The sequence below is a fragment of the Anguilla anguilla genome, chromosome 7 (genome assembly GCF_013347855.1).
Source record: "Anguilla anguilla isolate fAngAng1 chromosome 7, fAngAng1.pri, whole genome shotgun sequence".
In the NCBI taxonomy this organism is placed as follows: Eukaryota; Metazoa; Chordata; class Actinopteri; order Anguilliformes; family Anguillidae; genus Anguilla; species Anguilla anguilla.
Window position 1 is genome coordinate 39,582,795 of NC_049207.1, and position 27,852 is coordinate 39,610,646.

Genomic DNA, 27,852 nt, shown 5'->3' on the forward strand with positions numbered 1-27,852 from the left:
ACTAGGATGGGTCAAATGCAGAGGAAAAATTACCCCACAGGGTTCAATAAAAAGTATAACTTATATCTTTATGAGATACATTTTGTTTAAAGAGTTGAGTGATGACTTGTCTGGCCCATATGCTCATTGTCCACATGTGCATATTGGCAAGAGCACCAAACTTGTACAATGTTTTGAAAGGTGGTCTGGGTTTGTTAAAATGCAAATGCTTTTCTGAACACCAAACTTGCACAGTTCTGAAATGGCAAAGACTGTGCTTTGCTGTGGTTATCAATTTGAAATGAAAGTACTTTCAAAGCGGCTTTACCGGAAAGCATGGCTTTTCCGAGAAATAAGTCTCGCAATGCAAGTAAGCATGACCATATTTGGTATGTATTTTCAAAGTGAAACTTGAAAACTGAAAATGACAGTTAAGTGCTGAGTATTTAATCTCTAGACAGCCAGCATTACAGCCAGGTCTGCTGAGATATGGAAAACAGAACAGAGGAACCTTTGGCTCTGATTGTGGATTTCAGGCTCTGAGTTTCTGCAGGTTTGTGAAAATTAAACTTTTTTTCTAAGCGCTGTGACTAAACTTAAATGGCAAGCTCGCTTTATCTAGCTTTCTTGCACTATGTGATCATAATCTAAATTGCATGCTGACTTACAGTACCTACTTCTTGCTTATCGCTGATCTTACAATTGTGTACACAGACGAACATGCACGCATGCTCATTCAAACATACATTACAAACACTTGATGTATACACACACACACATGCTTACACATACATATGTATGGATTCCTATGGCCTTTTATATGAATATGAATTTTGCTCACTTTGTTTCAGAAACATAGCAACATACCACCCAGCTGCCTGAAGGTGGTTAATTCAAATCTGATGATACACTAAAGATATCAAATTTCCTGTCAGCAGCTTCCACGCCATTAAATATTGTTGCAAACTAAGTAACACAGCTTACATAATTTGGTGGTTGGCTATCATGGCCCTCATCATGGTGTTATTTTTTTGCCTGTTATAAATATTAAATTTAATCAAATTTATGTGTATAGTGGTTTGTACAGAGACATGGTCACTAAGACACTTTGTGGAAAAACAGAAAAAGGAAACAAAAACTAGGCTTGGATGCCCCAAAATGAGGAAATGGCATTAAAAAAAATAATAATGAAGAAACGTGTATGCCATATTTTGAAATGGAAGTGTTTTTAATGGGCTATTGTATGTCGGTGGAGTAATTATATGGCTAGCTTACATTCATTTAGAAATGTGGCAGTACAGGGTAGCTACAGTAGCTTAGTTTAAAAGTAGTTACCAGTACAGGCACAGCAATGAATGTGAGCCGTTTCAACTCAAAGTACTTTCAAAGCGGCTTTACCGGAAAGCATGGCTTTTCCGAGAAATAAGTCTCCCAATGCAAGTAAGCATGACCATATTTGGTATGTATTTTCAAAATGAAACTTGAAAACTGAAAATGACAGTTAAGTGAGTATTTAATATTTAATCTGAGTATTTAATCTCTAGACAGCCAGCATTACAGCCAGGTCTGCTGAGATATGGACAACAGAACAGAGGAACCTTTGGCTCTGATTGTAGATTTCAGGCTCTGAGTTTCTGATGGTTCGTGAAAATTAAACTTTTTTTTCTAAGCGCTGTGACTAAACTTAAGTGGCACGCTGGGTTTATCTCACTTTCTTGCACTATGTGCTCATAATCTAAATTGCATGCTGTTTTACAGTACCTACTTCTTGTTTATCTCTGTTCTTGCAATTGTGTATACAGTTGAACATGCACGCATACTCATTAAAACATACAACACTTGCTGTATACACACACACATCAGGCCCGGCACCAGGATGAAGTGACTGAGGGGGCAGTTAAAAATGGCGAGGGGGCAAATCTTTTTATATAGTAAAACAGTAGGTTATCATCCTGCTATGCCTATTTCTGCTTTTTTTCATCCTGCGGTTGGCAATATAGTGACATTTTGACTAGATGCGAACAATTCCCTAACTTACCTTTTCCATGTGTTTGTGCGTCATGGCCATAATATGAAATAGGAATATTTGGGGCAGTTTGCCAGGTCACCACCTAAAATTGGTCTGGTGGTAGGTTTTTATGAAATTCATTGATTTAACCATGCAATAGCCTCGAAAAGCTAAACAACAACAACACAAGACTACTGTTTCAAAATCAAATAATACATTTAAATCACAGCAGTGGTGAAACCAGTATTAAATCCTCGCACAATTTAGGGAATCGGAGCACTCGGAACATAGGTCTACAAGATGCAAAATAATAGAATTTATGAACGATTCTAACCACTGAGAGATGACTGCTAAAATCAACATTCTGACCTTGCTTGCCACTGGGGTAACATCTGAAGCTGGTGGAGCTAGCAGATTAAGTTTGGGCTCGGCGATATCATTGCTGCTGCTGGGGCTACTGGCCTCGGCTGGGGTCTCTACGGTGTTGTTATTTCTTACAAAGCCACGTTCTGATATCCATCCTTACTCCTGAACTTTTTGGCTAAATAAGCAAGCTACGTAACGCGATGACGAAAGTTGAACTATTTAGCAAGCAAACTAGCTTTAGTGTGTTACCTAAGTGCAAATAAGACAGGAGTCTTGAGTAAAAGAAAAGAAAAAAAAACAGGTCCTTTTTATTGATACCAATTTCATATAACACTTTGGAAGAAAACAGTGAAATGTTAGCTTTATTTTTCCTAATTCATTAAAATGTTATGTGAGCAATAACATTCACGACATTATTTCACAATATTTCTCCCAATTACTGGAAAGACTACCCAGCTGGCTTGTGCTTTATTCTTCTTTGCTGCAGGCTTAGAGAAGGGAATATATCTGTGAATCACACACTTCAACAAGGCACACTGCAATTAGCATCAAAAATCACACTGTACACTCCACAGAGCAAAGTAGAAGAAAATAAATAAAGCCGAGCCAAACGCGTTAGCACCGCAATCCAGACGGAGCGGAAAGCAAACCAAAATCATGCAGATAGGCAAGCCCCTCAAATTAATGGCAGGCAAAGTACGAAGAAAAGTTCAAGCAAAGCTGGGTTAGCTGATCAAGCTAGAGCTGGGAGAACGGTTTGACCTGAGAACAAACAAACAAACAGATCAACAAAAAGAAATGCTGTACTAACCAGCTCCGCGCACTACTTACCAAAATAATACCATGAGCGGATGCACGCTTACTCGCGGTAGCTGGATAGCTAATTTGCAACATGCAAACAAAGTGAAAGAAAGGAACAGCGGTCAATTCATGCATCAGCCGCTTACTGAAAATAAACCTGCAAGCAAAACAAAAAAATAATACTGCTCAAACAACTACATGCGCAGATGAAAAATTAAAACAGTCTACATTACCGGATGACTCTCAATGGCTGTATCATACACGTAATATTTTTATCTTCCATATTAGTATAGAAAGCCATTAGCGCAAATAACGAGACGTTAATGTGTTAACAGGACATTAAAATGCGTGTTGACACGTAGAGTTGGGTCGTGTTTACACGTAATATTTGTACTCGTTAACACAACAAAAACTGACATGTTAACACGTCAGGTCGATTTTCTACACCTAAAGTAGGCAGTATACCTCTTACAAAGTAGAACTTTTTAAGCAAAACGAAGCAATCAGAACAACTGATGAACAAAAAGACGCGGTGTTGTGTGTTCCTACGGTGCAGTCGGGTGCAGTGTGCGACGGCCTCCAGGGAGAACTTTTCGAAAAGTTCTTTCTTGTTCTTCGACCTCCCCCTCTCAGCTATTGTTCCAAATATCACATAGTTGGTTACGTCACGGTTGAGTTCAGAGGGCTGAATTCACATGCTGTACGGAGAGTCAACGCCAATCTCTCTTCTGTAGAGATGGGAATTCTGTGAGTTCCCGCATGTTTCATGAATGGTGCTACTCGTTTTAGCAAGTCATCAAAACGCCTAGCACACATTCGGAAATAAGAGAAAGTGGACCCCCTCGTCTAAACTCGCATTTGCCGAATGTACAGATAAAAGTCTACATTCTCCACCCTACTCTGATTTAGAGGGCGAACGTACCATCTTCTTCGCCTTTTTTTCTTCTTTTGCATAGCTACATAAACGAAAGCCACTTTAAACACTTTTTAAAGTGGCTTTTTGTTTTGTTTTGTGATCTCGTGTAGCCCTTCTCTTTATACAACCATGGCGTAGCCGCAAGACGGAGGTCTGGTTGAGATTCCAGCCCCGGGTAATAGCTGCCTCGTAATTATTCGTTATTATTCACGCCCCAGCGGCGTCTCACAGCCAAAGGGTTGTTCCATTCTTGTCTAATTGGGGTGTTAGAGTGTGGATCAGAACGGTTACTATACCATTACATTACATTTATCCTATTAATTCCTGTGTTTTCTCAAATTCTGATAATAGCCCAATACCCTGCATCACCTGAACTCCTCTGCAACATTTCTCTAATACCAAGTGTCATGTAATTCCTTTGGAGTGTAATTTTAAGTGTTTGTCTTGTTGATATCTAGGACAGTATAAAAATACATGCTCCACCGTTTCCTGTAGTCCACAACGTTCACATCTACCCGTAGCATGCTTATTCATTATGTTTAATGTACTGATTGGTTTGACTTCTTCTATCGAGCTTAGCGCTAGTAGAATAGTTTTTAGCTGTTGCTGGTCCCAGCCGAATAGTTTGTACTAGAGCACACAAACCAAAATATTAGGCTAAACTATGGCTCACCTTAAGTGCTTGTAGTTAACTTTATCATGATGATGCTGTTTATCCCATTCAATATCAATATCAACTAGAATAGTGCACTCAGCAGATCTCAGCCAGGCATGTTAGCTTTGCTGATGCAACAGTAGAGGGTACACAATCAATGCAACCAGACAAATACAATATTACAACAAGTTTTCACCGTGCCGCTGAAAATCCCAAATACGCAGATTCAGTGAAGTAACGAAGTATAGATGCAAGCAGCGATTACAGGGGCCAAGTAGCAAGCACAACACGCCATTGCAACGGTTGAGCTACTATGTGGTCACTCAGAGTGACCTTGGAGTGACCTTCAATCATTATGGAAAGTTTTATGACACCAGAACGGGCGGTTACGTAGTGTTATCAAATCATACAGGATTAGCAGAATTTGAAGCATTTTTCAAAAAACTCTAATTTGCGGAAGATCTAATGGGCGGAGCTTATGGGTCCTTATGGGAAACGTGTTATGCTTGACGAGTTGCGCATATGTCCAAAATTTCATGACGGTAGCTCAAATGGGGCAGGAGATATGCTTGTTCAAAGTTGTCCAAAAACCACACCTATTAGCTCATGATAGGGCCACCCTATGGCCAATCGGCTTTATATTTGCCCCCTATACCAATGTGCCAAGTAAAAAAAAAAATCGGCATAGTTGTTATGCCTAAACCGAAAATGAGCTCTCTAGCGCCCCCATTTTGCTTTATCGGGCCAACAATGGAGGGTTAACCTCCACTTATGTGTGCTAATATGCCTACAAAGGTTTGTGGTGTTAGGTCAAACCGTTCAGAAGTTATACACCTTTATGTGAAAAGCCACGCCCTCTGCAATATTCATTGGCTCACAGTGGCATTGTTTTTTAACTTTCAAAAATTTGATATGTCAATTAGTAGACATTGCTCCATAGATTATGTACCAAGTTTCGTGCAGATCGGTGAAAAATTCTAGGAGGAGTTCGATCGTTTATAGTTTTGCATAAAATTCAAAATGGCGGAATTGAGGTAAATTTGTTTCTCATGAGGAGTGGCATATGTGTGCAAAATTACATGATTCTAGGTCAAACGGGGAATGAGATATGCCTGTTCAAAGTTTGCAATTTCAAACGCTTGCTATAGGGTAGCGCCAAGCGATGTAAAATTTCATGGCCTGTTGGTATGATCCTCTACCATTATGCAAAGTTTCGTAAAAGGGGCTGCCATAGACTTCCATGGGGAGAAAAATAAAACTAACAATAACAATAGGTTGCCTTCGCACCTAATAACTGGCAAAATAGGTTTTCTGAAAAACGCGAAACGGGTTTGACCTCCCTGTTCAGAGAGTTACCGGATCCATAAAAATATTTGAATGGCTACACTGACAACTATCCTAAAGGAGGCCTATGCCAGCTGATACCAGTGCAATATTAGCTGGGGCTTAATTTCTCCCAAATACAAATAATATCTCCAAATCACATAGCTAAGCTCTCCTAAAGATTTGGAGTCACCCTAAAACGCAATGTGGCGTGACGTCGACTACAATTTTGCAATGCAGAATGATGGAAGCTGTCCTTATGAGGAAAAGTTACACCCTGTCGATCCCTACTGTTGGAACCCCGTAAGTATTTCCCTCTGCCGTAGACGCAAATGCATCAAATGAAACCCTAAACCACTGTATATCTATCCAGGCAGGATTGCTACATTCATAAATTGTTTGGTTATTCTTTGCTCATTCCATGGACTGTATACAAACTACTGCACTTAGTTTTTTGTATTTTACACCTATTTTTATTTTTGATTTTTTTGAGACCCTATGTTGTTCACTGATATGTTTTGTTCACAATGCGAACATGTAAAAGAGAACTTGGTTCTTATTGTACTACCCTGTTTAAATACAGGTGTAAAAACACTGCCCAGTATTGTTCATAACTCACCCGCCTGCCCCTATCCTCTTCTTTTAAATCAAATATATGGTCACCCTACTTGTGCATTACGATTTTTTCTATCATTTGAGCAACAGTTCATCTAACGAGGCATTGTGTTGCTTTGAACGGCATCATTGGCATTGTTATGCTCTTCCCTGGTTTTATTCTCTTTAAGAAGACTGTTGTCATTATTTTTAAGTTATAGCATAAGCCTTATAGCTATTTAACTAAATTTTTAATGGGAAATTAAAACTGGGCCATAATAATTAAACATTTAGCCAACGTTTCATAGAAAATTTGACAGTACAAAATTCTAACAAATTTTCTTATTCATGTGATTAAACTTAATTTTTGGAAAAAGTGACAGCCCGGCACTAGAACTCCCATGCACTTCTCTAGAGAGAAGTTTCTTCTGATGAGTATATCCTCATTTTCCATTACAGTGGTAGAGCATGCAAATAGGCAGTATGATGGGATACAAAGCACATGACTCTTAAAAGGAAAGAAAATAGGTCATTTGATTGGCTATGATTGAATCCAGTTGCAACACACCCGCAAATAATATATTCAGCCTAACCAGCCCATTTTCCAACTGTACCATATGCTTTGAGCTGTGCCCTTCTCACCTCTGGTCATGAAAATGCCAACAATCAGTAACTACACCCAATGCACCCGTACACTGCACCCTTGACAGTGCCAATGCACTGTCACATTGATTCTGAAAATAGAGCCAAAAGTGTCAACAGATGTGATCAACAATTTAGGAAACACTAGGTAGCATTGCTTTGAAAGTTAGAAGTAAGATAGCCAGTATTGTTTCTTGTGTAGTAACTTGGCGTACTTTTCAATACGTTTAACGGCCGGCCTAGATTTTGCCAGTTTGAATGGCTTATAGACAGTGCTTTGTATGAGTACTTTGGCATTGTTGTACAATAAAAATGTGTTTTTCATCAGATATGCAAATTACAGCCTATTTAATGCTTACAAGCCTGCTTTACAGCAGCCTGGCAGCTGAGTGCAGGTCAGAGCACACAACAAAGTAAAAACCCAGTGGTTTGATTGTTTCTAAGTGAATGTAGTTTGTGTGATAAGTAACCATTTTGAACACATTTTGTGCATAGAAGCTCTTCGAAAGGACACCATTTGACTGAAATACAATGCTTAATCAAAACAAGCGAATGGGTATATAAAGAAGATTTGTTTTGTGGGATTCCAGAGGGTACCACCCTTTTGGAATTAGTTTCTGGAAGTGGATTATGGCTGGGAAAGAAGATATACTTAATATAGATATACAATAGTCATATTTCGAGAGGTTTGGTGACATTTGGAGAGGTTTGGGGACACTTGGGCCCTCCTTTGGGAAAACTGCCATGTTCTGTTTTCCACGCGCTTTTTGGATTTTTTGGATTTTCTTTGTTTCCGGTGTCTTTGAAGTTTTTTCCTTGTGTTCTTGAGAGTTGCCCTGCGAGACTTTTTGTTCCCTTTTGTCCTGTTTAAAGTAAAGTCTTTGTTTCAGTTACCGTTTGGAGTTTTGTGTTTTCCCTCACTCTGCGTTTGGGTCCAAACCCCCCACGCACCCTGACATGGAGTTTTCCTTTAAATAAACAAAGTCTGTTCAGTTCTTCTAACTCATGAATTTTGGGAAGGGGCCTTTTAGAAAATAAATGTATGTTTTTGTATGACTTGGGTATAACTGGATTTAATTTTAAACAATTTCTTTTCTTCCTCTAGGCATACGTGAAGCAGACAAGATAATTATTGTGGAAGACAGTGTTAATGGATCCTACCATTGAAATCCAGACATTTTAATCAATTGAATATTTAACTTTTGAAGCTGCGGGCATGTTTTGGACATTTTTTACATAAACATATAGAAAATATAGAGGGAGTACTACCCCATCCATAATGTTGCCTGCAGTCAAGATTTGAACTAACTGTTAGACAGTCAAAGTTTCTAGGAACTTTGGAATTATATGGAATTATACCTGAAAACTGCAAGCTGGAGAGAATGGAGTCATTCAAAGAAAATCTGTCTCAGGTAAAGCAGAGTCTACGGGAGCTTGAAAACTTGTATAAAGATGGCAAAGATCGACATGATGCTACAGTGAAAGCCACAGAGGAAACAATACGTCTTGCTCTGAATATCCCAGGGGAAAACTGGAGCAACACTGGTCAACCTCTGAAAGTTCTCATAGAAAGCTTACAAAAGCTGGACATTTTACAGAGTCCATCATATTCCTGTGAAATGATTTCAGACAAGGACGTTATGAAGAATGCATCTGGAGGACTGGCTTTAGAAGGAGTTTACAAAACCAGCAATCTGGAGGACTTGCTGGAGAAACGAGAGCAGCTCATTGCGATTCCAGAGTCCCTTTCACTTACCAGTCCAAAACAAGATTCCATGTATGAACAGAAAGAATTTTCATCTTACAAATCCCAGTCAGTATATGAGAAAGTCATTCAAAAACTAGGCTTCAGCTTGAGCACCTCATTAAAAATTGGATATGGGAGCTTTAGCCTTGGCTCTGCAGTAGATGGAAATAAATTGAGTGAGAAAGAGGACACACATACAAATTCACATGAAGAGTCATACATCTTACAAACAAAGCACAACTACATCCCATTGGCTTGCTGCTTTATTGAGAAAGAGATGCTTTTGTTATCTGATGGAGCCATCAATGCCCTTAAAGAAATTGAAATGCTCATTTTACATTCTAACAAAAGCAAAACAATAAGAAACAAAGTTAAGGATTTTTATGAGAGATTTGGCTCCCATGTGAACCAGGGCCCTATACACTTTGGAGGGATTTTCCAGTGGAGAGCTTGTGCTGCAGGCTTCAGTAGCAGTGATCTGTCAGAAATGAAGAGGTTGACATCTGATGCTCTGAATGCTTACATTGGTGCTGGATATAGTGGGCCTTTTCTAAATTTCTCAGGAACAGGAACAACTTCTTCTTCACAGCTTATGGGATCTTTTACCGGGAAACACAAAGAAACCCTGATCAGTCAAGTGCAGCTCTCAGTCAGTAAAACTGGTGGTCCTGCTGAGGTTGATAATCACTTACAGTGGAAATACCATCTTGCCACTAGTAATAAAACCTGGAGTGTTATTGATCGAGGAACGACACTGATTCCTATATGGGAAATACTCACAGCTACTCACAAAGATGACTTCACAGATGCTTTCAATTTAAGCAGAATATTAATGGAAACATACGCAGATATCACTAAGATAAATGTGGAACAAGTATTGGAAGAAGATCTTTGTGAGGTAAAAAAAGCAAAACAATTTATTCAATCAGCAAAGAATTGGTCTGCCTCAGAATGTGAATCTCACTTGACAACATTACTAAAATTAAAAACCAGACTTCTTCAGAAAACAGGATCCCACAACACCTGGATTCTAGTATGTCTCTCTGATCAGATTCTTCAGAACTATCTGTTGGAAGTGACTACAGTAAACAAAAGTTCAAAAATCCTGACTATTTTGATGCAAAATCTGCTGGAACCTGATCTTTATAAGGTGGAAAACTTCCCAAACAGAAGTAAAATCATGAATTGGATCTACCAAAAGGAGGCTGACAAAGACATTTCTGTTTCTGAGTTCTCAGAGTTGTACAACAGATTGCAGCATGCCAAAAAAGAACTAGAAGACAGCAGATATGTATTAAGTTGTGTTGAATATGTCAGTGCCAAGAAGAATGCTACTAGCACGGCAACCCTTTCACTGAATTCATGGTGCAAAACACTGAGAGAAAATGATCAGAAGGAAACAGAACTATTGCTAGTATCCATAGCCACAGTCTTAGGATACAACACTGAAGTCAAAACATTTGATCATGTTCTGAATTTAAATGAAATCAATTTCTTGCTGACTAAACTACAGGATGCATTTAGCAGGTACTCCTGTCTGAAAGAACAGTGTGCCACCAGGGCTCAGGCCTACCTGTTCCTGACAGCTTTGACTCTGTCCAATGACGAGGACATACAGATCTCCAACAAAGAAAAAAGAAAAAGATTACAGCTCATACAGACACAACTAAAAGACAACATTTCCTTTGCCATTAAATCAGCAATTGAAAACAGCCAAGATAACTGGCAGTTGCTTGAGAAAGCACTATACTCCATCGAAATGGGTACCCATAATAGTGATGAACATCCAATGTTAGAGGAGTCTGTTTTCCACCTGGAGAATGTGCTGCTAAAGCAACTACCATCTGTATCAGAGATTGAGCATGCACATGAGCTGAACACATCTGGAAATAACACTGCAGGTGTAAAAATGGACAGCTTTATGCATTTGCTTGAAAAGTTGGGCCTAAGTGGTTCTTATCCCAAAAAGATGACGAAAAAGGATGTTCTTGTTATAAACAGTTTATCTCTGAGTATAAATGAGCCTACAACAGAGAAAGAATTGAGCAACCTTTATCTCTATAAGCTCATGACTTTAGACTACCAAGCCAGATATCTTTGTGTAAAACCTGAGACAGGTAGCATGTCTTTAAATGATAGTGGAGTGACTGCGGAGGATGATGAAGATTTTTTTGATATTGGTGACAAATCCATCCAGAGTGTGAGCAGCAAAAAGGAACAAATTCATCCAATGGATATTCATATGGCCATTTTCCACTGCTCAAATGACTTTTTGCGACAGTATATTTTTACTAAACTCTCTGCTTCTCAGTTTGGCCTGCCCATTTTAGTACCCATTCCCTGTACAGAAGAGGTTGAATTTCCCCTCTGGGCATTGCGGCACATCAGTAGATCATGGCAAAGTAAAAATGGATTGACATCTGGAAAGTATAATAACAGGCAAATGTTCAATACTCCAGTGCCAATTGTTTCCTTCATCAGATTAGGATCATCAAATTACAACTCTAAATCCCAGATATTGAATGATGTCATTAGCAAACAGAGACACAGTGTTTTTTTCCATCGTCATTGCAGGGGCAGCACTTCAAACAGCTTGCTCATGAATGGAGTTGCGGAGATTACATGGTACTGTCCTGGAGGGAAGGGAGATGACATATTCAATGACTGTGTGGCCTTTCTGAACCTTCATGGTGATGCAGCAGAGCATCCAAAACAACTAGAGTTTCTTCAGGCAGTGAGTACTGTCAATGTGCTTCTGCTTTCAGAGCATGCTATGAGTGAAGCTGCAAAAAAGATTTCCCAGGAAATTTGCAAGTCTCCTGTCCCCTTGATCTGTCTCTTCTCAGGGAAGGAACACATTCAGGAGTCAAAAAATCCTAGAACGGTGAGAATAGCTGCAAAGAACAGGAATCAAGCTGAGTTAACAGATGAACTGACTTCACAAATCAAACAGTGCATCTGTTTAAATAAACAGACTACAAGCCTTGAAGGCTGCAGTACAGCAGCAAGAAAACTACAGTTCAAAGTCGATGAAGATAATAAATCATGTCAGGATGCTTATTCACAAGCTAAGAAGTTAACCTGCCTTTTGAAGAAGGGAAATGTGCCTAGTCTCAAGGAGAGGTTTTTGCCTTTGCAAGGTGAACTGTGGCATGATTGGTGCATAAAAGACAAAGAGCAGTATCGCCTGCGAGTCAAAGAAAAGGAAAGCCTTGAACAGCAGTTGAGTAGAATATCAGCTGAGATGGCAAGTATTCGTTTGAGACAACTGGAAACTCCTCTCAACGAATTCATGAGATTGTTCTTTGAATGCTTAACATCATCAGATAATACTGAAGACACAATTTTATACAGGTTGCAGTGGCTCAGAATCCTCCTGGATGGCATTAGCACTGAAGAACTTGCAGAACTTGAAGAGGACTATCTCTCAACCTGGAGAAAAATAAGAGAAGCACAAAAGGATAAGGAAAAAGCAACACATGTACATCGAATGCAATCAAATCTCAACAGCATATGTGACAAAGTGGTCACTGCAACAGTTGGCCTTCAGCATCTAATGAGAGAGGTTGGCCAACTCTATGAGGCCAATCAAATGACAGCAAAAGGAAAAGAAAACACTAAACAATATTCCAGCTCTCTTCCAGATATAGGAGTTAAAATGCTTCGTTCTGGATATCCACTTGAACTAATGGATGGAGACACTGCCCATGTGCCTGTTAAGTGGATTGAGGCTGTTCTGGAAAAACTCATTGAAACATGTGGTGACAAAAAGTTATGTGTTCTGTCCATAATAGGGCTTCAAAGTTCTGGGAAATCCACACTGCTGAACACCATGTTTGGTGTTCAGTTTTCTGTGAGCGCAGGAAGGTGCACCCGGGGAGCCTTCATGCAGCTCATACCGGTGGACTCCAGCATCAGAAATCAACTTGGATATGACTTTGTCCTCATTGTGGACACAGAGGGACTCCGATCACCAGAGCTCAGTACAAAGCAATCAGTGAGCCACGACAATGAGCTTGCCACTTTCGTCATTGGAATTGGTGACATGACAATAATCAACATCATGGGGGAGAACGCCTCTGAGATGCATGATATTCTTCAGATTTGTGTGCAGGCTTTCTTACGAATGAAACGGGTTAAAATCTCACCAGGTTGCATTTTTGTACACCAAAATTGTGCTGAGGCATCAGCTGGAGACAAAAACATGGAGGGAAGACGACGTCTTCTGGAGAAACTGGATGACATTGCGCAAATGGCAGCAAAGGAAGAGAATATTGAAGGCATCAGTGGCTTCAATGATGTCATAAATTTTGACGTTGAGACACAAGTGTTCTATTTCAAGAATCTTCTTGAGGGAGACCCTCCCATGGCGCCTCCAAATCCTTCCTACAGCCAAAATGTTCAGGAGCTGAAGACAAAGCTTCTAACACTTTCTAAGTGGCAGGCAAATCATAACTTTCCGTCATTGTCAGAATTCCAATGGCGGGTTTGTGACCTTTGGCAAGCACTATTGAAGGAGAACTTTGTGTTCAGTTTCAGAAACACAGTTGAAATGATGGTGTACAGTGCTCTAGAAGAAAAGTATGCAGCATGGTCATGGAAACTGATCAAATATGCCCTGGATCTTCAGAGTGAACTGATCAACAAAATTGGCAGCAACTTGATTCAGGACGTAAATGTAGCAGATCTGGATTTTGACAAAGTCTACAACTCACTGCAAAGTGACATAGAAATGTATTTCAAGGAAGACAAGAACAAAGAGACCCGCATAAAGTGGAAGGAGAACATTATCAGACGCTTTGAAAGCCTGAAGCGTGAGCTCATTGATGGCACTTTAATGAAATGCCAAAAATTATTAACCTCCAAGAGAAACAGATCAGAACTGGACCAGAAGAGAATCAAATACACAGAGGAGCTGACCGAAAAGAGCAAAGATTTGGCATCCAAACTAAAAATGCAGCATCTGGAGGAGGAGCAAGTGAAGATGAAATTTGACAATCTCTGGGTTTCCTGGACAGATGAAGTTTTGAACACCCAGCCACCTGAGGATCGCACTAATGTAAAAGCTGCAGTGGAAGAAGTTCTCCTGAGGAAGTTTCAGACACATCCAAACATCATTCAGGAAGTACAAAGTGAGAAGAGAATTTTCGAGTTTGATACAAAAAGTCTCATTCAGCAAAAGTGGTATAAAAAGTGGTTTAGCCAAAGAGATTTAATACCCGAAGTACAAAATTTGAAAGAGAAACTGATTTATAAGATAGAGGCATACATCACTGCCAAAGAAGACGAGAAGAATGATTTTGATAAAAATTTCATCTATGAAATATTATCAGGCATTGAAGAGAAAATCACTGCATTTGAGAAAGAGAAAAATCTATCATTCACCAATGCATTCAACGTGAGCTTGTCAGTATATCTTTGCTTGAAATATGTTTCAAGGTTTCAGAGAATGCATGATGATTTCAAAACTGCGAACCAGCCGCTGACATATCTGCAAAGCCAAAGAGACAATTATTTACAATCTTTCAAAAACTATTGCAAAGGAGCCAACTCTGTTACAATATTTGCAGAATTTTTTTGTAAGCACATCAAACCAGAGGTTTTGAAGGCAGCAAATGACAAAGTCAGTCGACAAATTGCAGATGAAATGAAAACCAATAATCAAGCTCTCAATGGCAACCGATCAAATCTAGAGAAGCATGTACTGAAACATCTGGCAAAAAAGGAGTGCTTCGAGTCCTATGAGGAGTATCTTGATTATCCAGAGAGATACTTAGAAAAATTTATCCAGGAAAATGTAAAAGGTTTTTGTGCAGATATCAAGCTGCATAAAATGTACCAGGATCATTTGGAAACCCTGAAAAGACAGATCATAACAGCAAGTACAGAGGTTACTACAAAAGTGGCTGAAAAAAAAGGGAGTGCATCCATGTGGCTTACCGACATGTGTGAAAATGTGGGGAAGCTCATAGTAATAGACAGGGATGAATTACATAGCATTAAAGAGGAACACATTGAAGACTGGCAGTTTCTCAAAGACATGATGGCTACGTCTCTGGAAGAGATGATAAACGATGAAAAGGAGATTGATATGAATTCTTTAAGAAAAACGTGCACAAGTATTCTGTTTCAGCAACTCCAGGGGTGCTGGGCACAGTGTCCTTTCTGCAAAGCCATCTGCACAAACACCATCCCCAACCATGATGGAGAACACAGTGTAACGTTCCACCGTTGTGATGCACTTGCTGGCTGGCACTACAAGGGCACAGATCATTTTTCAGTCAATTTCTGCACCACAGCTGTCAGCAGTGATCAACAATTCATTCCTCGTTGGAATGAGGATAAGAGCATCCCCTACAAGACCTACAGAAAAGCTGGAGACCCTTACAATAAATGGAACATTACTCCAGATGGCAGTGTGCAGCGCTACTGGAAATGGTTCATCTGTAAATTTCAGGAACAATTGGAGAATAAACATAAATTAAAATTTGTGGGTGCTGGTGCAATCCCAAATGAATGGAAAACATTCACAAAAGAATCTGCTTTGGCAGAGTTAGTATAATTGAGGATGAGCACACTTGCACCCAGCTTGCATAACGTAATTTAGTCTGCCATTGAAATTGAACTACATGTTATGCAGTGGAGTTACTTAAGTTAATGTTTTATATAGTGCAGAACAATCTGCTAATCTAACTGTTTTACTGGAGGTGAAAGGAGTATGAAAAGTCCTGCTAAAATGAGGTCCTGAACATTTTGACTGTTTTTGTGCATACAATTAGATAAATTTTGGACATTTATTTTGGACATAATATAACACTTCTTTCTTCACATTTTAGTGTGAATTTTTACAAAATCACTAATACCACAGAAAGAACAGTAATCAGACAGCTAGCCTAGCATAGCAGCAGATACAAAAAACAAGGAAAGCGACAGTTTGCAGGACAAAAAAGGTCAGCCAGGGAAGGACTTTCTGAAGGAGGGACTAAAAATAAAAATTGAGGACATTCATCAACAAAAAAGAGAGCAGAGATTGAATAGGGTGGAGAAGCTTCTGTGGTTGGGACGAGTGCAAACCAATCACCCGGATGGCAGGAAGTGCAAGTCGCCTGTTGTCCTGTTGGCTGCAGTGTAGGACTTTGAACCTGACCCTGGCAGAAACCACAGACAACCACAGAAAGCAGACAACAGAACCACAGAAAACAGACATTTGACTATTTTGATAAATCAGAATGACTCAGAAATGTTGCAAACATAATGTGATCACATCAATAATCTTCAATGTTCATTGTGCATGTATATGTTAATTCTTTTTTAAAATCTATATTTGAGGAATATAAAACATTTTATCAAAATGTGACAGCCCTACCATAGGTCATTCTATTTTTTTTTTTTTTTTTTACATTTAATTAACAAAGTGTAATTCTCTTTTCAATATATATCAAAGTGTGATTTTCTTAGATTTGTTGAGTTTTCTATATTAATGAATGCAATTGTATATTAATTAGAACCTGTTCTACATTATGACATAACCATATATAACCAGCAAACATGCAAAGGAACCTCCCTATCAAAGACATTAGGGATGAATAAATGCTTGCAAAGATGAACAAGATTCATAGATGATTGGGAGTAGAAATAACGAAAATGTCTTATGATTTACTTTTTATTATTTTTAAGTATTCAGTAGTTTGACTTGTATTATCCATAAGGGTTTTATGTAATTTTAGATACCTTTATTGAACTGTCAAAGTGTTCATAGAAAATGTATGTCTTATGAATTACAATTAAATTAAATGATATTCCAACTTCCTATGTCTCATGCCATTATGAAATATGTAATACGCTATATGGGTAACAATAAAAAGGCAGGGCTTCCTCCTCCACAGTGAAAGCAGAATCATCAGTCTCAATATATACAGCATGTAGTTAATTCTAAGACTGTCAATATAGATTTAGTTTTAAGATCAAATAGTTAGATCAAATAGTTAGTAACCAATACACAAAACATGAGCACATGTGCTCATAATTGTTTCATCATATACGCACCTTCATTGTGATTAATATTATTGCTAATTTGGGAAGTTGTAGGGGGTATTTTTGAGATGATATTACAATGGATATTCAATTTTATAGTATTTAACACTAGTACCAATAATTGATTTCTTGTATGTTTGTAGGTTCTGCTACACAGTGTTGCTCTTGCCTCAGTCATGTATAAGTATTTGCTTTTTTTTCAGAAACGACACCAAAAACTTTAGATCAAAGCAAAATGAATTGACAGGGTAGTTGGAACGATAGTCTGTCTTCATCCCCATTACACTTATTGCACATATTAGTTGTACCCCATGCATGCATTGCTTCTCTTCAAGGTTCTATGTGTAGAACTTTGGTTTAAGGGTCTTGTAATCTCCAATTCCCAACTGGAATTGGGAAATAGGATAATTTCTAATCGATTGGCCAGACAGCTGTACATCAAATGTGCTATTGGCCCGGGCCTTCTGCTATCCAGGGGAGAGCCCACTGAAGCCACACTTCTTGAGAGTAAAACTGTCAAAATAAAGGTTTGTACTCATGTCATTTAGAGCTATAAATGAGCACTGAAGGACTGATTAAAACTTTTCTAGAGAAGCAAAAGCCAAATTTAATTTCAATTTCAGTGTGATTTGCTTCAACCAGGGGCAGACATGGTTGGACAGAAGACAAAAACAATCTGGGCTCACCTTCCAAAACATCTTGGCAAATTACTGTTAATAAATATGCCACTGTTTTTGTATTACTGCGAGACATGTATGTGCTTTCATTGCATTGTTGTGTGGAGTTTATTAGGGTTTAGCCTGCATGCAGGTTACAATATACTGGTTGCATGAAACTCAGTACAGTCCATTGAAACAATTTTCTACCAATCATTCTAAAGACTTAAGGCTTGTAACAGATTTTGTCCAGTAGATGGAGTGTGTGAGGGAGTCCGGCAGCAGTTAGAGCAGCAAAAGAGTGGCAGGAGACAAAAACTTCTGTTCACCCAGGTTTATTTACAGGAGACGTGCTTCAAACCCAGAACCGGCGCAAAATATGTACAGGTGACAACACGACAAAATATGTATACAACAAATACCATGAACAAAACAAAAAGGAGTAAACAAAACACAGTAGGCTATGCCTAGTAGGCCCTACTTGTTGGAATAAGCTGCGTGTCTAGCATGACCACTCAGCACACACAGAAAAAAAAATCCCTGCCCAGGAGAACTTTTCCTCTGGCTTATATAGCCCAAGCCCCTCCCCCAGGAATCCTATTACAAAAAAAAAAGAAGTTTCTTCCCTTTATCATTATGTCTTATTTTACATTTACATTTCAAGAACAAACAATAAATAATTACTATGCATAAACAAATGAATGTGAATAATGAATTGCCCATTACGGAAAACAAAAGCAAATGCATACATCCTCTCCCCTTGGGATTTCACACATGACGTGTCCCAAATGTCCCCATGGTATGGCCCACGCTTCCTTGGAAGGCTCCCCAAAAACCGGCTGTATGTTTGGTTGGCGTTTGCTAACTTTTAATATAATGCAAAATAAAACAATGTTTAACATGAATGTTGCATTTTACCTTCAATAATCAATAAATCTTTTTTCCCCCCACAAATTTACAACAAACAACGGTACCGCTACCAATTTCATTTAACAGAAATTGCGGTCGTTTAAAAAAAAAAAGTATTTTAAATTTGCGGTAAAACGAACATTGTTTCTTTTTCGTTTTTGCAATATTTTCTCATTCTCATTCATTTACAATTCACGTTCAGAACACACACAAACAATGGTAAGTACATTTTTCCCTCCTTCCTTCACATTACTTTATATGGTTGTTAAGTTGCGCGCAATTAAAAGAACACGAAAAAGGGTTTAAATGCATTCGACCATGTTAAAACTGTAAATGTCCACAGGTCATGGTTTCACTCCATGACAGAGTGATTTGGCCGTTTTATTCTACTGTCACTCTGAAAAATAAAACACATCTTTAGTTTTACCCCATCATTTGAGAAGTACTGATAATGGGTAGGGGTCTCTACAGAGCACTTCTGGCCTACTGTTATAGGGCTCCCAGAGTTAAAATTCAAGCTATTAGTTCTGTTTCTTCTGTTTAGGTTGGGATTATGGTTATATTGTTGGGACATTTATTTATTATTGCTGGTGAGACAGGGTTGCGCAGCTCTGAGTGGATGCATTGTTTACCCGGCGTACATTGTGTACCCAGTTTGCTTAGTAGTATATGTGGCAAGTGAGTGCCACCCCTCCTGGTTGAACACACTCACGGGAGACAACCGTTTTTGTAAGTAGCACTGCCGTGCTATTTTATTCAACTCTCGTCTTTTCCAGGCAATTCTTATGCAACACAGTTTCGTAGCCGTCTTGTCATCGGCGCTCTCCCCCTCCGGCTTCCGGTCTTCCTTTTAAAAACCCCAGGCTCACTGTTGAAAGCAATCAGTGCAATTAAACAATTAACAATTATCGGCGCTGATTACCTCCAGCTGACAGTTGTGACGAAGGATCCGAGAGCCGCTCCTCTCACACTCTCTCTCTGCAGCCGACGCTCAAACCACGCCCACTCCACCACAGTATACTTGCACCTCAGCCCTGGCCCCAGCTACCTTCCCTTGGGCCCTGGTGTGAGAGGTTAGGGAGTTGTTTTTAACTTGTGAGAAACTCAGAGGTCTAAAACTTGTTGTGGGTACAGATATCATAGGTCCAGGGACTCCCACATCTCAGAGAATCAGAAGTCCTGTGGCATGATACCTTCCACCAATCTCAGTGGTCTAGACTTGGGTTCCACATGTGGCAGATTCCAGACGGTCTCCAAACCCTTTGCGGACTGTAGCTGCACTCTCATCGGGCTGGAGACTTGTATCTGCCGTGTAACCATGGGTCCTATTAACATTACATTGGGCTTGGTATTCAGAGGCCCAGTGACCACTGGCACAGGCCTCGATCTCTGGGACTTAAAGGCATGGCTCCCCCAGGACAAATTCCAGATGGTCTAAAGACTTGTTACAGCCTGTGTCTGCACTCTCAGGGGACTCGCACCAGATCCAGTATCAGTAGTCATTAAACTTAGTCTCTGGTGCCAGAGCCTGAAGTCCTAGGCTATGCATCTAACCCCATACTCAGGGGTTAAATGACTTAAATTCTACTACTAGGAACTCAGAGGTCTGAAACATGTCATTTAGTACACGGAGGTTTCTTATAAATGACTTAGATCTAGTATTAGAGGTCTCTTCTAAATTGCTCCCAGCCCTGGGTGAGCAGCGGGGCTCTGACTCCGAGATGCAAGCATACCTACCACAGTGACCAGAACACTGCACCTCAGTCTGTATGCACTGGCTCTAGTGGGTCTGCATTTAATCAGGAGCCACAATATCTTGTCGTTCTGCAAACCGTTTTCAAGGAAGTCCACTTGATTTGATATTGAAAATAATCTACTTGCCAAATGGACAATAGAAACTAGCAAAATAAGTCTAATATTATCATAATAAAATGTTCAGTAAAAATGATAGCTAAACCTTTAATTGTCACAGTGTCTGCACCGATGTGTCTGTGTGTGTGTGTGCTGGGAGGGGGGTGGGGGGGTGGGGGGGGTGTTTGGTTGATGGGGAGAGGGTGGCCTTTCAAATTTTCATGTGAACAATGTTGGACATCACCTGCATCAACCTTTTTTGGTCCAGTCTCCCCAAGGACGAGATGTCTCAAATGCCAGGCACTAATGAAATGGCAGATCGTGTCATGAATTCTGCGTCTGCAAACTGAAATGACGAGTGCAGGGAGTTCAAAATGACATAAAAAGAAATCTGTCCATTTTTTCTTCTTCACAAAATACATTCTCTGGCCCCCGGGAGTTTTGGTTATAATGTTTTAAATAAAATTGCAACAATCAAAATGGTGGATAAGTGTAGGCTGCCTGACGTGGAAAAAGAGGACCACTTCTTTTAGAAAATAATATTTTTTTATTATCAAATGAAATATTACGTAGCATGGATCAATGTATCTTGAAATGTCAGTTCACAGACCCAGCGGTGGTTGGTATGCTGAAAATTAGTGGGGCAGAAAACTGTCCTTTAAAGTGATAATTGGTCTAAACCTGTGTTCATTCATTTTCCTTGATTAACAAGCTTGTCAATGATCTGGATAATCAATTGGCAAGTAACACACAGCTTATTCACATTTTGGGGAGATTAAATCATGAATTCAATTTAGGAAAATCAATTTTAATCACTAAATGAGCAACGCGTATGCAGTGCACAGAGCAAATTCTTTCAGGCAACTCTTGCTGCAGCAACCTAAACAATTACATTCTCACGCGTTTTAATAATCAACCAGTCACATACAACACATTTTTTTCATACTCATCCAGTCACATGCACACCACCAATGGAGCACCCTTTTAAACCAACAATCAAAACCTCTAGTGCTGCTACTTGCTTGCACTGCTTTTGCATGCTTCGGCACCACCCCAGGACCACCTGTTGTTTGAATCTACTTATAAATACTGGGGGGGGGGGCTGTCTGGTATTCCTCCTGTTTAGTAGGGGAGGTGTATTGTGCTCCCTGGTAAATAGGGTAGTGCATGCTGGTGTGTGCACTGTAGTATGAAGTAAATCCACTCAACGCCAAACCAAAGATGTTGCATACTTAATCTAAATGCGTGAGTTGTCCTAATGTGAAGTACACATTACGAAAAAAGATTTTAAATAAGTGTACTTAGTTTACCACTCCGTTAACTATCACATCAATATAACCAGAAATAGCAAACCTTGCGCTTCAAGATTGTTTAAAATCTGAGCATTGCAGATCTTTGTGTGAGTGCAGAGAAGGAGGAGGTCTACATGTATCCACAAATAACGTTTATAAAATGTGCACAATTTTGCAATGCAAATAAAAAAATCTCATAGTATTTTCTGATAGTTAATTAATTGCTTCATTGATAATCAAGGAAAATGACAGGTAAGAAAAAATAAAATAGGTAAAGACCAATAATCAGTTTAAGGGAAGGTTTCCTGCCTCATTTTCCCAAATTTTCAGCTCACCAACTGCCACTGCACAGACCATTTTGTTGCCTGCACACATTTGTACACATGGGTTTAGTGTCTTGTTATTTGGAGCTATATTGATGCTAATTATAAAGGTATTTGATCCATTCATGTCAGTGACTTGTGTTTTTAGACAGATTACTTTTCAGCCTAATTAAGATGTTGGTTACTTGAATAATTTACTGTGTTAGATGCTCCAGAAATGAACTGAACAAGGAATTAAATTAATTGAGCAACTCAATTAGTTTTAAGTTTAATCAGCCCAGATTCACTGACAGGGGGTTCCCAGCAAATCCGGCACTTGACACGTCCTATTCATTTTCTATGGACAGGCTGTGCGGTGCATGATGGAAGCAGTCCAGCGACTGTTGTGGTTCTGCTGGTTCTGCATTTTCATGGAATGTACTTCATCCTTGATCTATGTAAATGAAGGCATCCAACATAGCTCGCTCTAGCTCACAAAATTCGGCAGGGAATCAGCAACTGCATTGTCTATTTCTCACCTCAAATGTTTTCAGGAATATATGTTACTGGGCAGTTTACGTGGAAAAAGAGAGTTTATCAACGCTCCACCATATTGTTCCATTTTGAAAACGGGGAGCCAAAACCAAGGATCAGCCAGTGTCTATCCAATCAGGTCCCGGCAGTGTTTTCCGTGGTAGGTTTCATCACTTGGTTGATTTGATCCTATAGAAGCATCTATTCAATGGAACCTGCCTACACTATTTGCATAGTATTGCCCATTAAATGCTTGGGGGTCCAGCATATCATCATGCGTCCTCACCAGATTCAGTGAGAACACAGCATGAGACCAAAACCAGCATGCACAGTGTGTCCCTAGAGCTGGGGTTGGGAATGACTGGCTCAGTAGGACTGCTGCTTTCACATCCAGCTGTCATTTACACACACTGACCAGCAGAGGGCACTTTTGTTTAAACATCATGCTCCAGCAGGAATGAGACTGCTGACATCACTGCAACACGTCACAATTTAACTTTTTTTGTCTCCCCATTCATTATAAAGTGGCTTTTGTTCTGGGCTCTGTGTGCTCTCAGCTTTCCTTTCAGCCTAGTCCCAGTGAGGTTGTACAGATAAACAAGTTTAAATAGTAAACAAGTAAACATGTTATTATACTTTGATTGTTCTGACTGTTTAGCAACTATTTAGTCCTCTTTCATATAGCTGGCTTGAAGCGCATCTGGCATCTTCTTTTAGTTTTTTGTTAGGACACTTCTCCTCTCTGTATCACCTTTTCAACTTCCCCACATCATCGCCCACTTTCTTTCAGAAAAAAGAAACTTCTTGATGGAACAATGCTTTTCACTCGCACATTTCGACCACAGTAAATGTTTCATGTACACACACAATGTCTTCAGATGTCATTCATGAGATTATCAGTAAAATTCAGCTAAAAGGTCAGTTCACGCAAATAACTGGGTTAATCAAATAATTAAAAACAGAAGTTGGCATGAAGCAACAAATGTTGCCAGATGGAACCCACAGACAAACCCTACACTGAACATAGATGTATTTACAGAGGCTGTTTCCTGGATTATCAGAAGCAGATTTACTGGTTTGTTCGAGGCCTACTGTGTGTTTTGGCAAGCTAAGCTTTATTGTTGGCTTAATAAGCAGTTTTTGTTTAACCTTTATTTACCCTTTTGCAGCAACGCCCTGCTTCAGTTATTGAAGGAATGAAGACCCACAACATGGAAAATGACGTCCAATGGGTATGTCTGTTACAAAACATTTCAATTAAAGTCACGCAACATAAATTCTTCATCACATTGGTGAGAAATAATTAGACCTGTAAATCACAGCCCTGCTGATTTAAAGTACTTGTGACAAACAACACAAACAGGGCTCTTTAGCGAGGTATCAGTATGAGGATGAATAACACGGTTGTGAGTCAATGTTTCCTTTGGGAAGAAATGGGAGTTTCATATCACAGGTTCGCCAGGTTTTCTCTGTCCCTGTATTGATTTTGAGATCACATTCCATCTGTGTGAGCCTGATGATTATCAGGGGACACAGTGATTGCGTGTCCCAATGAAGATCACCAAACAAGAGGGAAGAAAGGTGTGTGTGTGTGTGTGTGTGTGTGTATGTTTGTTTGTTTGTGTGTGTGAGAGAGTGTGTGTAGCATACAGCGCCCTCCAGAATTATTGGCACCCATAATTAACATGAGCAAAAATGTTTATGTTCTTTGATGACTTTCCATTTAATTCAATTGGACTGATTTGAAATGAAAATTATTCCAACTCTGGTGATTTGTGTGTGAGTTAGTGGAGTGGGTAAGTGTGTATGGTTTGGCTTGTGAGTCTGGGAGTCCAGGACACATTTACTGTGAGGACTTCACAGTAGTTCATATTTTTATCCTTATTGATTGGGTACAGTTGTTGAGTCGGACTGTAAATGGTTTCTGACTTAATGTGCGCTCAGTTTTGAAATTAAATTATTCCCCAAATTTTAACAGAAAAGCAAATCCTTTGTTTGCCCTCCTAGATATCTACTGTTTAAATGATGCATTAATATCCAGTCTGAATAATAGCATATACAATAAAATGCTCAGTGTTAGCCTAAATCAACTCAGATTTGAGACGGTTTTCTCTGAAAAAATTGGATGCATGTATTGGACGCATGCAGTCGCTATTTGAAATAGAACAAATTTTAACAAAACTGTGCTGGTACACTGTTTTTCTTTCCCAAACTCCCCATATTCAGTGAAGGGTTAAACCCACAACTTCTCAAAAACTGGAATAAGAGGCTGTAGCAGCTGAGTGCCACCGCTCGTTTAAGAGATGAGAGAGACGAGTTTATTTCTTTGGACGCAACTGCGTCTTTTTTTATTTTACGGCCGCCACGCGGCTTTCTGTTCGCAATTCGCAACACACAATACACAATTCCCGGCTGACTGTCCGTCAGCTCTTCTTCCGTCTCTCGTTCCTCTCTCTGTCGACCAGCTTTTAAGCGTCTAGGCTCACTGTCGAGGTAATCAGCACATTGTCCATCAATCAAACAATTAAGCAACAGTGCTGATTAATAATCCCCAACAGCCGTGGCGCAGAGTTCCGAGAGCCGCCCCGCCCACTCTCTCTCTGCAGCCAACGCAAAACCACGCCCACCCTACCACATACCCCCACCGCCCGACTTAGGCCGGGGAGCCATCCGGCCGATGACCGCCCCCCCCCCCCCCCCCCCCCCCACCCCCCCACCCCCTTCGGGGCGAGAGAGGAAGTCCGCCACCACCATCTGCGCCCCCGGCCTATGAACCACCTTGAAATTAAAGGGCTGTAGAGCCAGATACCAACGGGTGATTCGTGGGTTGGTATCCTTCATGCGGTGGAGCCATTGGAGGGGAGCGTGGTCCGAACAGAGGGTGAATGGGCGACCCAGCAGGTAGTAGCGCAGGGACCCGACCGCCCACCGGATGGCGAGGCACTCCTTTTCTACCGTGCTGTACCTCGCCTCCCGCTGGGATAGTTTGCGGCTGAGGTACAGCACCGGGCGGTCGACTCCCTCCACCTGCTGGGTCAAAACAGCCCCCAGCCCTCTGTCCGATGCGTCGGTCTGCAGGATAAAAGGAAGAGAGAAATTAGGGATGAACAAGAGTGGCTCCCCGCAGAGGGCTTCCTTTACCCTCTCAAACGCTCGCTGGCACGGCTCCGTCCACTGGACCGGATCTGAGGCACCTTTGCGAGTTAAATCAGTCAAGGGGTTGGTCAGCTGTGAAAACGCCGGAATAAACCGCCTATAGTAGCCGGCCAACCCCAAGAACCTCCTCACCTCTTTTTTCGTCTCGGGTCGTGGACAGGTCGCAATCGCCGCGGTTTTATCCACCAGAGGTTGCACCTGTCCACTTCCCAAGTGGTACCCCAAATACCGTACCTCCGCTCGGCCAATCGCACACTTCTTTGGGTTAGCCGTGAGCCCCGCCTGCCTCAAGGACTCGAACACCGCCCCCACATGCCGCATATGCTGTGCCCAGCTGCTACTGTGGATGATAACGTCATCCAGATAGGCAGCAGCATACGCAGCATGCGGACACAGCAGCCGGTCCATCAGGCGCTGGAAGGTGGCTGGGGCCCCGAACAACCCAAACGGAAGTGTTCGGAATTGGTACAAACCGTCCGGAGCGGAGAAAGCCGATTTCTCTTTGGACTTTGCAGACAAGGGAATCTGCCAATAGCCCTTAGTCAGATCCAGTGTCGAAAGAAAACGAGCCGTGCCCAGCCGATCCAGGAGTTCGTCGACCCTAGGCATAGGATAGGCATCAAAATGTGACACAGCATTCACTTTCCTATAGTCCACACAGAACCGAATAGAGCCATCCGGCTTACTTACCAGCACGATGGGGCTATTCCAGGCACTGTGGGACTCCTCTATTACACCCAACTCCAGCATGGCCTTTATTTCTGCCTGCACCAATTTCTTTTTGTGCTCCGGCAGTCTATAGGGACGGGAACGTACCGTTACTCCCGGGGGGGTGTCGATATGGTGGTGTATGAGGTTCGTGCGTCCTGGTAGGGGAGAAAACACATCCGCAAACCGTTTTTGCAACAGGGCAAGGTCTGCTCTCTGACTTGGCGAGAGGTGGCTATCTGAAAGGGGTGGGGTCTGATTGATTGAATTTACTACCTCCGGCCCCAGCTCGTCCCTCTCCTGATCCACCGTTACCAGAGAAACAGCCACCACCTCTTTCCATGCTTTTAATAAATTGAGGTGATAAATCTGTTTCGCTCCCTCTCTATCAGCACGCTCCACCTCATAGTCAACCTCCCCAACTCGTCGTGTGACCACGAAGGGCCCTTGCCACTTGGAGAGTTATTTTGTACTGGAGGTTGGCAGTAATACCAGGACTTTATCTCCCGGTGAGAATTGTCGTAGTTTCGTCCCTCTATTGTAGTGCCTCTGCTGACGTTCCTGAGCCTCGAGCAAATTCTCCCGTGACAACCGACCCAGTGTATGGAGTTTTGCTCGCAGGTCCATGACGTATTGCACCTCATTTTTGCTGGGGCTTGGACCGTCCTCCCAGCTTTCTTTAACTAGGTCCAATATTCCCCAAGGTTTTCTACCGAATAACAGTTCAAAGGGAGAAAATCCCGTGGAGGCCTGGGGAACCTCCCGCACTGCAAATAATAGAGGGACTAAGCACTTATCCCAATTTTGGCTATCGTCGTGAATGAACTTTCGAATCATGGACTTCAGAGTTCTATTAAACCGCTCCACAAGCCCATCTGTTTGGGGATGGTATACACTCGTTCTAATAGAGCGGACGCCCAGTAATCCGTATAGCTCATTTAGTGTACGTGACATAAACAAAGTGCCCTGATCAGTCAGAATCTCTTTCGGGATTCCGACGCGGGAGATAATTTGAAACAGAGCTTGTGTAACACTCTTAGCTGAAATATTGCGCAACGGCACTGCTTCGGGATACCGGGTCGCATAATCCACCAAGACCAACACGAAACGGTATCCCTGGGTGCTCCGTTCAAATGGCCCAATGAGGTCCATAGCGATTCTATCAAAGGGAACCTCTATTAAGGGTAGTGGGCGGAAAGGCGCTTTTGGGGTGGCCGGGGTGTTCACTAATTGACATTCGGGACAGGACGCACACCGCCGACGTACGTCCGCCCAAATGCCCGGCCAGTAAAACCGAGCCATTATTCGGTGTAGTGACTTATCATACCCTAAGTGTCCCGGCATGGGGTTATAATGAGCCGCCTGGAAAACCATTTCCT

General features: G+C 41.0%; 1 protein-coding gene across 2 annotated transcripts in view; it reads left to right on the top strand.

The window, feature by feature from the left end:
- Positions 1–16,840, top strand: part of LOC118232010 (interferon-induced very large GTPase 1-like) — a 28,248-nt gene extending 11,408 nt beyond the window's left edge. Inside the window, exons 1-2 of one of the 2 annotated variants that reach the window (XM_035426515.1) lie at positions 407–532; positions 8,390–16,840. In XM_035426515.1, coding sequence (XP_035282406.1) covers positions 8,667–15,593 — 6,927 coding nt within the window. In that variant the 5' untranslated portion in view covers positions 407–532; positions 8,390–8,666 and the 3' untranslated portion in view covers positions 15,594–16,840. Of the gene's footprint in view, positions 1–406; positions 533–8,389 lie in introns of those variants that run through there. The other variant, XM_035426516.1, reaches the window with a different exon arrangement.
- The last annotated feature ends 11,012 nt before the right edge of the window (positions 16,841–27,852 follow it).